The sequence below is a fragment of the Peromyscus maniculatus genome, chromosome 6 (assembly GCF_049852395.1).
Source record: "Peromyscus maniculatus bairdii isolate BWxNUB_F1_BW_parent chromosome 6, HU_Pman_BW_mat_3.1, whole genome shotgun sequence".
Taxonomy (NCBI): domain Eukaryota; kingdom Metazoa; phylum Chordata; class Mammalia; order Rodentia; family Cricetidae; genus Peromyscus; species Peromyscus maniculatus.
In genome coordinates this window covers 117,581,622-117,595,459 of record NC_134857.1, presented here as the reverse complement: position 1 = coordinate 117,595,459, position 13,838 = coordinate 117,581,622, and the positions used below count along the sequence as shown (strand labels likewise).

The window sequence follows — 13,838 nt, the reverse complement described above, 5'->3', positions numbered from 1 at the left end:
AAGTCACACTTTATATCATCTTTTGTGATAACCATGGAAAAGTTGAGTACCTTATTTTGCTGGTATTTCATGATCCATATTAAAAAATACGTCAGTAAATAATTCAAGTACAAATACCAGTAAGTCACATTTTCCTAGAACAAAAATAGTGAACAAACATTCAGAACATTAAATATTCACTAACATTAACTTATGTTTATGTGTGGAATAAGTCTCCATAAATACATGTAGTGACCATAAGCCCAGCCATGTGGCTAGCGAGACTGGTTTGCCATTTTACTTGGGGCATAGGCTGGGAATAGTTCCCTCTCAACATTCTGCTCTTAAATCCTGTTGGACTCAATGCTTTGAAACGGAGTGCACTTGGGGTGGGGCTTCTGGAATGGGTGGTGAGAGGCAGCAAGGCCTGTGAGCCTTAGCAGCATCCCAGGAATTCAGCCCTTCATTCCAGAACCAAGCGTGGTAGGACTCTCAATTTCCAGCCAGTCACATGTGCTTATCAGTATCAGAAGAAAAGAGGAGAAAACAGTGGGAACATGCTACAGGATAGTACCTACAACTTCTCTGCAGATGGGTTTCCAGAGCAGGGCAGAAGCACCCTGGGGCCAGCGTGGGTGGCTTGACTGTGTGTAACTCTGCCCTTCCTCTTCGCGTTTCGTAGGCAATTTGAGACAAAGTACGAAAGGCTGTCCACGGGCAGAGGCTTTGTCTCTCGAAGAAGAAAAGAAAGCCTAGTGGCTGGATGTGAACTCCCACTCCATCAGGAGAACTCTGAGATGTGCAACGTGGTATTCCCCCCTCAGCCAGAGAGCGATAACTCGGGTGGATGGTTTTGAAACAGATGAGTGGTGTTTCCCTTGGATCCATTTCTTTGAGAGCGACATGCTTCGATGTGCCTAATCTTTGCTCTCTGAGAGCACGGTGTTTACATATTTCCCTGTATTTAAGATGTTGGTGAAGAACAGAGGAGAACTTCCGTTAATTAAATTTGAGCCTATTCAGGAGATGCCCCACAGTGTCGCTCTGAGTCACCATGCCACTTACAACAACATGCCTACGTTTTGCTCTTTGCAAAAGTCCTAGCAGGTACAGTGAATCTGGTTTTGTTCTAAGAAGAAACTAGGGTCTGTATAAAACCAAGACAAGAAAACGAAAACCCCCAAACCATAAAAGCTTAGGCAAATGTGAACTGACTCAACAACTTTCAGCCGAAGTGAGCCCTTGGCGGGACCTTATGCTTGCTTTCCAGGAAACACACTGCCTAAGTGGGGCGGGAGTGGAGGGACCCAAGCGAGCCATTTTTCCCCCTTTCTCTTCTTCTCTTGATTTACTTTTTTTCCCCTGGTATATTTTTTTTCAGAAGGTTCAGAGAGAGGGTGGAGTCAAGACTTAAAAAGTTTTGTTCGTCGATCTCAAGAATTAATATTTATGTTTTCTGGTGGTTTTATAAGCATCAAAGAGACAGAATTAAGGTGACCTGTGACATGTCTCTGCTGGCCCTGCAGTGGGACCACTTGGAAGTCATTCACTTTGGAATTAGCATACAGGAATAAAAAATAATTGAGTCTTGGAGCATCCATTAGATTTTTCTCAGGATATGTCTTTTTGATACCGTCATGTGGTACACAGCTCTTTGTAGGGGACACCCTGGAGTTACCACTTTATACCTCAATTGTCTGGTGGTAGAAGCATCATCTGTTTGACTACAGTTTGTGTAACATCCAGTAGAGATGGGAAGAACTTCAAGAAAATGATGGATTTGTATTTCAAAACTATAACATTGAATAAAGACTCTCTTTATTTGTATGAATTAAAAGGCCACACCAAACATTTAAACATATTTATTAATAAGGAAGATGTGTTTATTGTAATACCTGCCCCCCCAAAAAAAAGTCAGGTGCTCATCTGTCCACTAAACAGACGCATAAGATGGAAGTTTAGCTGAAGTAGAAAATGAATTGTGATGATGAAATAAACATATGGAATTTACTGAGCTCCTTTTGTCCTGTATTGCTTTGAGTTCATGGCTCTCTGATCGAGCTGTTTATGAGGCCAGGGATGCACGGAGCTAAGCCTCTGCAGCAAGCCAAGCATGCAGAGTCTCTCGATGAGTAGTGAGCTCTCGGAATGGGATAGCACCAATGTGTCAGGACCTGGCAGCTTGCAAACAACGTACAACTCAAGTTTTCGACAAAGCAACAGAGATGGGCACACTTGCTTTCATGTTACTGAAGTGTGAAAAGAAGTCAAAAACTGAAGGTGGGTGGGAAGGTGGAAGGTGGTGATTGGTAGAGGGCACTGTCCTGATGCCACAGGATGGGCAGGTTGATCTGGAGCACAAGCTGAGGAGTCACAGAATGAGGAACTTCCGTTCTAAGCCTTTTGGATAAGCCACAGCTGCCTCTGTGAAATGTAGAGTAACCATTTCTCTCGAAGGCATGACTGCAGGGCCCTAAGCATGAATGTGTGGTCGTGTCCCATTTGCCTCACTGGCTGAACCCCATCACTAGGGAATGGGTAGTACTTAACATGCTCCAACATGCTCCAAAGAGACAAGAATCTACAAACCTAAGGCAAGCAAAAACTCCTTTTTAGAGAAACAACATAGGAATTTAAGAGAGCTGGACTCTATGCCAGGATGGGAAATGAGACATTTGAGTCAGAAACTTAACTTTGGACCCACTTGGAGTCCTCTAGTTCTGGCCGCTAACTGCTATGAGTGTGAGAAAGCCTTCATGATGTGAAGAGGTTTGGAAGCTGTGGGATTCTCTTAAGGTGGGTTTCCAGTCTCTGCTCAGCCAGCACCTGCCTACACACCTTGAGGATTCAGCCTGGCTTCTCTTCCATGAATTGTGACAGCCACCCCTGTCCTTGATTGCAGGATGGCCTGTGGCAAGTTGTCCCCTGCTTCTCACACCAACATTTCAAGTGCTTGGTAGGCTTTCAGGGTTAATGGCCACTGAACCAAACAGTTAATTTATTGGTGGTGAAATTGAGGCACAGAAGGTATTTTCTGACCTAGAGAATGATAGAATTAGGACTCATTTCTGAGCAATGTTCCTGCAGCATCTGCTGTTGGGTCCCACTGTACTATGATTGTCTTATAGTTTCAAAGGTTTCCTGCCAAAAGGATCTGGGTGGTAGGCTGTGTAAAGATGCAACAGCAGCTACAAAGTCTGAGGAAGAATCCAAAGTTCTGGGAGTTCTTGTGTTCCTCTATAGATCCTGGTCTACAGCTGTACAGAAGTCCCTTTCCACTCTCTCCGCTATAGATCTCTTTCTCTTCTTTTCCCTTTTTCTTTTGCCAAAAGTCCCTTCCTCTTTGAAGAGTGTTTGGACCTACAGGCACGTTTGAATTTACAATAACATGTACATTTTTGGCAAAATCTCTATAGAATTAGAATTTACACACAATTGTGTCTTGTACTAATGGAATACAATGTATTACTCGTTATTTGATGGCTGGCTTCTTTCACTCAGCATTGTGTTCTTAATGTTTGTCTACACTATAGCATAATCAGTACTGCATTCTTTATTGTGGTTGAATAACATTCCATCACATAGATGTATCCTTTGTTTACCTGTTCACTAATGGAAGGACACATGGCATGATCTTTTGCTTCAAGGACCCCTAAAAATGCAGAAAAAATGCTGCAATGTGAGAAACACTTTCAGCAAAGTAGAACAACACACTATCAACATAATGAAAGAATAGCTTTTTATTTACCAATAACAAGTTTTCTTTAAAAAAAAAAAACAGGAATAAAATTCTGTTTACAACACATTCAAAAAATTCCCAGGAATAAACCTACCGAAGGAGTTAACAAACTTCCGTAATGAAAACTTAAAGACCTGTGAAAAGAAACTGAAGAAGACAGTAGCAAATAAAAAGGCCTCCTATGCTCATGGATTGACAGAATTAATACCATGAAATGGCTACATCAAGAAAAGCAATCTACCATGAGCCTCCACCAAAATTCCCATGTCATTCTTCACAAAAACAGAAAAAAGAACTCAACGGTTCTTTTAAGGAAGCACAAAAGACCTGGAAGAGCAAACACAGTCTGGTACAGAAAGAAACACTGGAGACACAGGGGTGCCTGACCCCAGGTTACACTACAAAGCCTTTGTAATGGGAACAGCTGGGAGCTAACACAGAACGGACATGTGGACCCGCGGGATAGAACAGAGGACCCGGAAATAAACCCACACAGCTACGGCCACCTACCTTTTTACAAAGGTATTGATTAGGCACACAGATTAGAGAAAAGACAGCTTGTTCAACACACGGGGCTGGCACAAGTTTGAAACTGGATCCATATCTTTCCCTTTGTTCATGTGCGCGCGCATGAACACACACACACACACACACACACACACACACACACACACACACACACACGCTTTTCAAAATGGGTCAAAGACCTCAGTGTAAGACTTGGAACTCTGAAACTGTTAGAGAGAAATTCAGACAAAATATCTTAAGACAGGCATAGGCAAGGACTTTGTGTAAAGAGATTCCAATAGCACAGAAAATCCTAAGAATTGACAAGTAGAATTATATGAGATTAAGGGGTTCTGAACAGCCGATGAAACAACCAGCAAAATGGGGGTAACACCCCCCCCCCGAACAGGAGACTCTCTTTGCCAACTACACATCAGACCAGATATTAATAGCTACACTTTCCAAAGGCTTTTGTTGAGGTTCGAATGCACAGTGCCTCCTACCAGCTCCCGTGTGAGCACTCAGTGCCTGGCTGGTGGTGCTGATTTGGAGAGCTGTGGAACTTTCAGGAAGTTGAGCCTCACTGGAGAAAGTAGGTCACAGACAGTAGGCCTTGAGGTTTCGTAGCCCAGACACACTGCCTGTCCACTGTTTCCTGACTACAATGTGCCTCACGTTCCTCCTGCCATGCCTTCTCCATCATGATGGACTGTATCCCCTGAATCATAAGTCAAACAATTCTCCCCTGATTTTGCGGGGGACTTGGTCATAGCAACAAACCCAGTAAACAATACAACCTGCAAAAATTAAGCACCCCCAAACCAAAGTAATGTGATTAGAAAATGGACTGCTGAACTGACCATTCTCAAAGCAATGAAAAAGCCATCAAGGACTTGGAAAAGTAGTCAACACATTTAGCCAACAGGGGAGTGTGAATTAAAACTACACCCAATTCTATCTCATTCTAGTCAAAATGGCTAACATCCTGGAAACAAAACTTAATTGCTGGTGGTGATATGGAGAAAGAGCAACAGTTATTATTCATTGCTGGTTATTATTATTAACGGTTATTATTCATAGGACTGGGAGAGTCCCTATGGAAATCACTATGATTATTTCTCAAAAATAAAAACTAGAGCTACCATATGATCTGGCAAGGATACTCTTGGGTATTTACTCAAAGGATTCTGAATCAGCATACCACAGAGATACTACATGTTCATAATAGCCAAGATGTGGAACTGGCTCACTTGCCCATCAGCAGATGAACTGGTGCACAGAGTACATAAACACAGTGGAGCTTGGGCCAGCTATAGAGAAGAACACAATCCTGACATTGGCAGGAAAATGTATAGAACTGGAGGTCATCTTATTAAGTGATATAAGCCAGACTCAAAAAAGACAAATACCACATTTTCATGTACATGTGATGTCTAGATTTCCAACCCCTGTGTATGTGTGTACATGTGTGCATGTGACATGAAAGTAGAAAGGGGACAATGAAAGGAAACGAATAGGTAAAAAGGGAGGAAGACAACAGAGAGTGACAATATTTATGACATAAACAGAAGGGAGGACTAAGCAAGGCAGGGGATGTAAGATAGGATGGGGGAGGGGCTGTGGCAAGCATATATATATATATATATATACATATATATATATACACATATATATATAGTCATATATATGACAATGAAGTCCATAACTTTGTGTGCCAATTTTGAAAACATTGAAAGCTAATAAAAACTTATTTGAAACTCTAACACATTTATAACCGTGTAAATGGAGGCTCAGTGGTTAAGACCATGCATTGCTCTTACAGAGAACCTGGGTTCAGTTCCCAGCACCTCCATGGTGGCTCATAACCATCTGTAACTCCAGTTCCAGGCCAGAGTGTTGAGAATGAGTGACTATTGAATACTCATTTACGAACAGAATATCTATATGGCCTCCTTCCCCAAGCCTTGGGGAATGTGATGGAGAGGCCCGGAAAGGATGAAGGACAAGGAGCATTGTGAAATGCTCTCTCCTGTTGCACTAATGAGCTCATAGCAGCTGTGGTGACCCATAAACAATTGAGCCTGTCAATCTTCCAGTATATGGATGGGAGTAGGGTCATGAGGCCCCACCCCTAACTGGGAAGACAGTGGCAGTTAACGGCTTCTGGGGAAATGTGAGTCATTTTTCATTACCAGTGTGCTCCCGTAAATATCCCTATCCCACGCCCATACGGACAGGCAGCCGCAATTAAATTGTAGGTTAGTTCAAACAAAGAAACAAAAAGACAGCCCAACAAACCAACACGGGAGTAAGAAGCGGACCCCCGTGGGAGTGGGACGGACATTAGTGGGGGCAATGGGGGATGAATGTGACCTAAATACATCATATATCATGTATGAAATTCTCAAAGAACAAATAAATAGTTTTCCAAGTTCTGTTACTTACATCTTCTCGGGCTATGTTGTGTTACCTCAAGAAACCTTAAAGCAAACGATGCAACTTACAACATCAATGTGTTATAAATGTGCCCATAATCCTAAGGAAAGGGGGGGGGGGGATAGCCAAGAAGTGATACTTGAGCTCGGCCCCACGATGTCCTCAGCTCTGCCCCAGGCACTGTTCACCAAAAATTGGCCTCTGGCTCTGGCTGTCCCCCAGTTTACCGTCTGGGTCATCTGAGATCCCAGAGTGCAATCAGGTCTACAGCTTCAGCTGGAGTGTGTAAACAACTTGTGCTCGAAGAGACCCAGCTGTACAGCTGCAGACCGTGTGGTATGATTAAGAACAACATAAAGATCCAGATTCCCAAATTCTCCACCGTTGAAATGAGTTTCACTAATTATTTCTCTTCCACCCTGGGGTCACAGGTGGTCTAGAACATCAGTGACCACCCCCACCCCCATTAATGAAGGTTTAATTTATTTACAGTTGACTTGGAGTATCACATAAACCTATAAACTATTTCCACCCTTCTATTATTACTAGAAAGATCCCTGCTATCATCCTCTAGGATTACACATAAAAGTGTGCACATTCTCTTTCCAGCATAGACTTAAGGCTCAGGCGACCTGATTTCTCGGTGAGTGAATTCCACCCTGCTCTGGGGATCTATCCCCACACTTTTATACTTGTTCCCCTCACTCTGCTTTATAATCAGCTGTGTAAAGACAGTCGCAGAGCTCTCTCATCCAGTGTGAGGTGAAGGGCTGAGACAGAGAGGGCCTTAAAGGCACACGTGGTCTCATATTCTGAAACTAGGAAGGTGGGGGCCTTAGTTCAGTAACTATCTGAGCGGGGGCAGGGGACATGGTCCATGCAGAGCACTTGGATGATAGACAGTCCCCAGAAGTTAGGATTCTCCATGCCAGCCAAAGTCTCCCCATCCGTTTACTACTTAGCACACATGACGTAATCGCTGTACACTGTCCTAGATACTGTGCAGAGATCCAATCATTCCTTGCTCCCAACTGCCCTTCCAGGGAGACGCGATCACTTTACAGTATTATCTGTATAGAACAGAAGCACAGAAAAAGCTAGTGAGCTTCTGCATTTCACTCCAGCCTCATGGACATGACTCTTCAGGAACACCTTCTTCTGCCTTTCAAGGCCCACCTTTCCCAAAGAAGCCCTACATTTACTTGGCTGTTCCTTCCTAGTCTGTCATGCTTCCTCCAGCCCCTCTACGTCCTGTCCCGTTTCCTGCTCACAGAAGCTGTTGGGATGAAGGCACCTGTTCTCCAAGTGATTTTTCCATGTGTCCAGATGGGATCAACTGCACCGACAAAACTGGCTGTCCTTGGTTGTCTCTCATGTTTGAGGGTTTTTAGCTTTATCCCTTTTTAAAATTTTTATTTTGTGTGTGTGTGTGTGTGTGTGTGTGTGTGTGTGTGAGAGAGAGAGAGAGAGAGAGAGAGAGAGAGAGAGAGAGAGAGAGAGAGAGAGAGAGAGAGAGAGAGAGAGAGAGTTAGGTACTCTTAGAGTCCAGAAGACAGTTTCAGGTCCTCTGGAGCTGGACTTACAGGAGGTTGTGAGCTGCCCAATGTGGGTGCTGAGAACTCAGTTTGAGTCCTCTGCAAGAGCAATATGAACTCTCAACCACAGAGTCATCTCTATAGTCACTAAAGGTTTGTTTCTCTTGCGTAAATATCTTCTCAAGTGAAAGGTCTGCTCCTCAGACTAGAGCCTTGAGTACAGTCTGCAATATCCTCAGCAGATGGTCTGTGTTCACCAGCTACTATGCAAGGCCCTGTGGCTTCCATGACATTCCCAACACGATCTGCTCTCCAGATTGCTAAGAGTCTTTCAGGAAGACAGGTCACTGTTACAGCCTCCATAACTGAGCTGTTTATTTTGCTCTCACAGCACAGCGCTCCCATGCTGCCCTTGTAAGAACAAAAATAACCAAGGATCCAAAAGCAAAGGTTAGCTCTGGAGATGTAGTCCAGTTCACAGAGTGCCTACACGCACAAAGGCCTGGGTCTGATCCTCAGCACAATAGAAACTGGATGTGGTGGTCCATATATGTAATCTCAGCACACAGGAGATAGAGGCAGGAGGATTAGGAATTCAAGGCTATCCTGTTACATAGTGCATTCAAGGCCATTCTGGGTTATATAAGATTCTATGTTAAGGAAGCCAAAGAAAAATATACAAAAGAAACTAGGTTAACTTTCTGTTGAAAAATATAAGGGAAATTATTATTTCTTAAGCCCTCAGCTTAAAAAAAAAAGTGTTCATACAAATCCCTAGCATTTACTGTCTCCAGCTTTGAAACAATCTCAGAGGATAACAGTACTGGGCAAGAAATAACTTACTGGATACTGCCGCACTGACATGATGTGGCAAGTAGTGCTCCGGGCTCAGCAGCTTTCCTGCTGCTTTCTCAGAAGGTGGCCACTGTGGGTCCAAAACATGTCGGAGAGCCACCCAAAGGCTCCGCAACACAGGCTGCCTCTCGCCAGCCCCTCCATCTCATTAACAGGCAGAAAGTGAGTCCGTATTTGTGATGCACACAGGTGACATTTCCCAGGTAATGCTCAGGCTACTGGTATGGGAATTCAGTTGGAGAGCTCCTGCTTGAGGGAGCTGTGACCCAGGGACTATGGGAGACCCCTCAAACCACAAGACAGTCTTTTCTGATGTTTGTCCACCAGGGACCTCATCCTCCCATCCTCAGGATGCTTTAACAAGTGAGCACTAAGATAGAAGTTTTTAACTGAGCTATTTATGGGATGGCTTGTCATTAGAGTACAAAGTTTCTTTAAAACTGATATCTTGCTTGTGTTGAGGATAGCCAAGAGCTCTCTTAAAATCCTTTGTGATAAAAAATTTGGGAGGAGGGGACTGGACCTGTCTGGACTGAATCTACCAGGTTGAGCTGAATCCCCAGGAGAGTCCTTGCCCTGGAGAAGATGGGAATGTGGGGTGGGCTGGGGGAGCGGGAGGAGGGAGGACAGGGGAATCCCGGCTGATATGTAAAATTAAATAAAATTATAAAATTAAAAAAAATTAAGAATGTTCATGCCTTTTATTCAGTAATTCCAATTACAGGATTTTGTGTCATGGAAATTATCAAAGATGCTCGCAAAGAGTTATGCTTAAAGGTACTCACTGCAGCATTATCTGCGTAGCCTCAAACGACAAAACCTAAAGACACTGTAGTGTGAGACTGGTTAAACATATCCTGATGCAGCAGTGGGAAGAAATAAGATGTAGCCATTAAAAGTCATCCAGGGGCTGAGGAAATGTCCCAGTGTGTGAGAGTACATACTACACCGGCGAGACCTGAGTTTGGATCCCCAGCATACATAAAACTTGGACATGACCACCTTCGCTTATACTCTCGGCATTGGGGGACGGAGGCCGGCAGATTTCTGGAGCCCACTGGCTAGCCAGTCGAGCTGAAACAGAGGTTCATGTTCAGTGAGAGACCCTGCCCCCCAAAATAAGGTGGGGAGTGGTAGAGGGGGACATTTAATACTGTCCTCTTCTAATAAAAATCATTAATAACTCCTCTGATCTCCACATGCATGTACATGGGTACACATGCTTTCACATCCACATGCATGCAACACACGTATAATTATCCCACCAAGAAACATAAAATAAAGATGTAGGCTTTCAATATCATGAAGCAAAAATGCAGGTTGCCAATTTGCATGTAAAGTATCAAATGCACCTTAGAATATTTAAAATTTTCCAAATTTCCTTCATTGAACTTGCATTACATTTTAAAATAAAAGAAGTTCTATTCCTTGATGGATTGAATATTTCTAAGCAATCTGTGTAACAGTGGATTTGAAGTTTCCAAAGGCAGAAGTAATAAAATAGAGGCATGTCATAGTAGTTACTATTTCTATTTTTTAATTATATTTATCTATAATGTGTTTGTAAGTGAGTATGTGTGTGAATGTGGGTTAGTGAGTGTGCGTGTATGTGTTTGTGAGTGAGTGAGTATGTGAGTGTGTTAGTGAATGAGTGTGTGAGTGTGTGTGAGTGAGTGTGTGTTTGTGAATGAGTGTGTGAGTGAGTGTGTGTGTGAGTGTGTGTGTGGACTTCAGTACTACAGTATGCACGCATGCCATACTCTAATGTCCACCTAACTTTACAGCAGAGATGCAGACTTAGGGGATAAAAGTCATTAATAAGAAAGATAGAAGTGAATTTCAAACGCAGATATTTTTGTCTTCAAGAAATCCATTCTTACTCTCCACGCAGGAGGCAGATGTTACCCGCTGCTTAAGACTTCGCTAGGAAATGGATACAGCATCATTTTCATCATCTCCACCCATCGGTGACTATAAAACTAAGATGTGGTAGATAGGATGGCAGCCACCACCTCTAAGGGAGGCTTTGCCAAGGGACTGGGTGATCTGTCACCAAAGGGTGTTTTCAAACCCTGTATTGGAAAGGCATATATTGAAAGCATATACACCTTCCAGAAACATTGTCTGTAAGGGGCATTCTGTTGACCAGGCCAAACCATCAAGGAACAGAAGAAAAACAAAAGTTCTTTTTCTCCACTACCTCAGAATGGTGAGTCTGCTCCTTGTCTGCACACTGTCCCTCATTGCCCTTGGTGGCTGCCCTGTTCTCTTAACAACTGAACAGCCTCTTTACCTCCAGGCTCTTGCAAGGCCCTTTATTTCCTGGTCCTGTCCAGACCTAGTGCTCTTGGCCCCCTGGCTAGCCCTGTGCTCGAAGGCTGACATGTCTCTCTGGTGGCTGTTGGCCAGTTTCCTTTCAATCTCCATGCCGTTGGCAAGGCTTGGACTAAGCAGCTTTATAAGCATATCAGGCATTCCTGTCGTAGTTAAAGGCTTCCCAAAAACATGACATCTCTCATGAACCAGAGCGCCTGGCCTAGCTGTCATAGGTGTTCATTTTTTTCCCCAAAAGGAAGCTGATTCACTGGATGGAACACTGGGATGTCTGCCCTCCCTAACTCCACAGTATTGCCCAATACAAACATAAAATCTGCCCACCTAACCCATTACCGATTACCCACATTCTAGATTTGTTTTTCTAGGATGTTTGACTGAACCTATCCTCATCTAAGAACTGACTTTAGAACTCCTTCCTAAAGAGTGTGTTCAAAAACACCCTTTGGTGAGAGATCACCCAGTCCTTTGGCAAGCCTCTCTTAGAGGTGGTGGCTGCCATCCTATCTACCACATCTTAGTTTTATAGTCACCCATGGGTGGAGATGATGAAAATGATGCTGTATCCATTTCTTAGCGAAGCCTTAAGCAGCAGGCAACATCTGCTTCCTGCCTCCTGGAATCCTCACTTAGGGAACTTAGCCAGGACACTTTGAAGATGTCCAAGCGGTGAGGCTCCCAAGAGGCCCTGGAGTCATTTTGTCTGCAGCTCAGCCCAGCTCTCAGCTGAAAGCAGCAACCTAGCAGGTCCGTAATGAGCAGTGGGTGAGAGAGTGCTCTCTGGTCGCTGTCTACTGTCCTGTGAGGCAGAGACAAGCCTCGATGCCAGCCCTGCTTAACCTGCAGATGTGAGCTAAGCACATGGTGGCTGTTTTAATCTACTAGGTTTGGGGGTAGATCAGTGCTCAGCAATATATAACCAGAAGAATGGGCACACTTTGTTCTAAAGCTATAGTTTTTACAGTATTGCATGCAGCAGATAGTTAATAATTGGGCCTCATTAGGCGAATAAATTCTCTCTCAAAATGACAGGAAGTTGGTTGGAAGCCAGCAAGCTGGAGTGCAGAGGAGGTCAAAGGGGGGGGGGGGCAGAGCTCCATTGTTGAGGGCAATGGCTGAGCACAAATGAACTAAAAATCAGTGAAAATGTCCTCATATCAGAAGTGGTGTGGAACTGTCTCAGGACAAGAATGCCAGTAGTTCATGTTTAAGGTGTTTGCTAATGCGGCTGTCATCCTGTGAAGGGCCACATGCTGATTGATCTACATGCCATTAACCTAAGCCTTCAGGGAACTCTGGCCACACATAGAGTCCCTGAGTCTGGGGATTTTAGGATTAGGGAATTAGGCTATAATGAAGACTAGCATGCTGGTTAGTTTTTGTCCATTTCACTCAAGCTCTGGTTGTCTGGGAAGAGGAAACCTCAATTGAGAAAATGCTTCCATAAGACTGGCCTGTTTGCAAGTCTTTGGGGGCATTTTCTTGATTAATGATTGATGTGGAGGCCCAGCCCACTGTGGATGATGTTACTCTCTGGGTAGGTGACTCTAGATTGTATAATAAAGCAAGCTGAGCAAGCCATGGGGAGCAAGCCAGTCAGGGGCATTTCTCCTTAATCTCTGCTTCAGTTCAACCTCTTGAGTTCCTGCTCTGACTTCCCTCAGTGATGGACTTTAATGTGTGAGCTGAAAATAAACCCTTCCTTCCCAAGTTGTTTTTGTTCTGTGTTTTGTCACAATAGCAAAATGAGGACTGTTTGAAGCAAGATGAAATAATCTTTTCCTCCCCACATTGCTAGGACAGCTAGGGAGGTAGCACGATGCAGAGAAAAATGATGTAACCTGAGGTAACATGGAGAAATCTGAAAATCCCTGAGGAACAGGAGCTGGAAGCCAGAGGTGACTCTTGGAAAAATAACAGGAATGCTCATTTTCTTTCTTGCTCTCAGTAGCCCAACTCCTTCCTGTAGGCGCAAAGGCTACTGGAAGTCTTTCTTGAGTGTAGGTCCATGTGTCCTGCACATTAATGTTCACAGTGATCTCAGTTGGCTAGTGCTGTGCTTAAGGACCACGACACCACTGAGCTTCATGTGTGATACTCTTCGAATTTCAAGAAGAATAACACCACTGCTTTGTTAGGCATCCATGTCGGTTCTCAGAAACACTTGGTAAGATAGCTACTTGGTGTAGGTGAAGCACCACGGACCTTAGTGGGAACGTCCACAAATGCTACTTAATGAAGTAGAGATGCTTAGGCCACACACAGGTTAGCCTGATGATATTTGCTGGGTGCAGAGAATAATCCGTACCAGGCTTCTCAACTCCAGTGCTATGAGATCATAAATGTGCATTGCCTTAAGTCCCTGACTCTGTAGGTATTTGTTACCATACCAATAGAAAATGAATGTACCTGGTTGTACAGTATTTTCAGAATATGTTTGTTAGATGAGGAAT

The 13,838-nt window shown here is 43.8% G+C and overlaps 1 protein-coding gene across 1 annotated transcript in view; it reads left to right on the top strand.

The window, feature by feature from the left end:
• Positions 1–1,994, top strand: part of Mttp (microsomal triglyceride transfer protein) — a 40,780-nt gene extending 38,786 nt beyond the window's left edge. Inside the window, exon 18 of the mRNA XM_006970325.4 lies at positions 662–1,994. Coding sequence (XP_006970387.1) covers positions 662–836 — 175 coding nt within the window. The 3' untranslated portion in view covers positions 837–1,994. The remainder of the gene's footprint in view (positions 1–661) is intronic.
• The last annotated feature ends 11,844 nt before the right edge of the window (positions 1,995–13,838 follow it).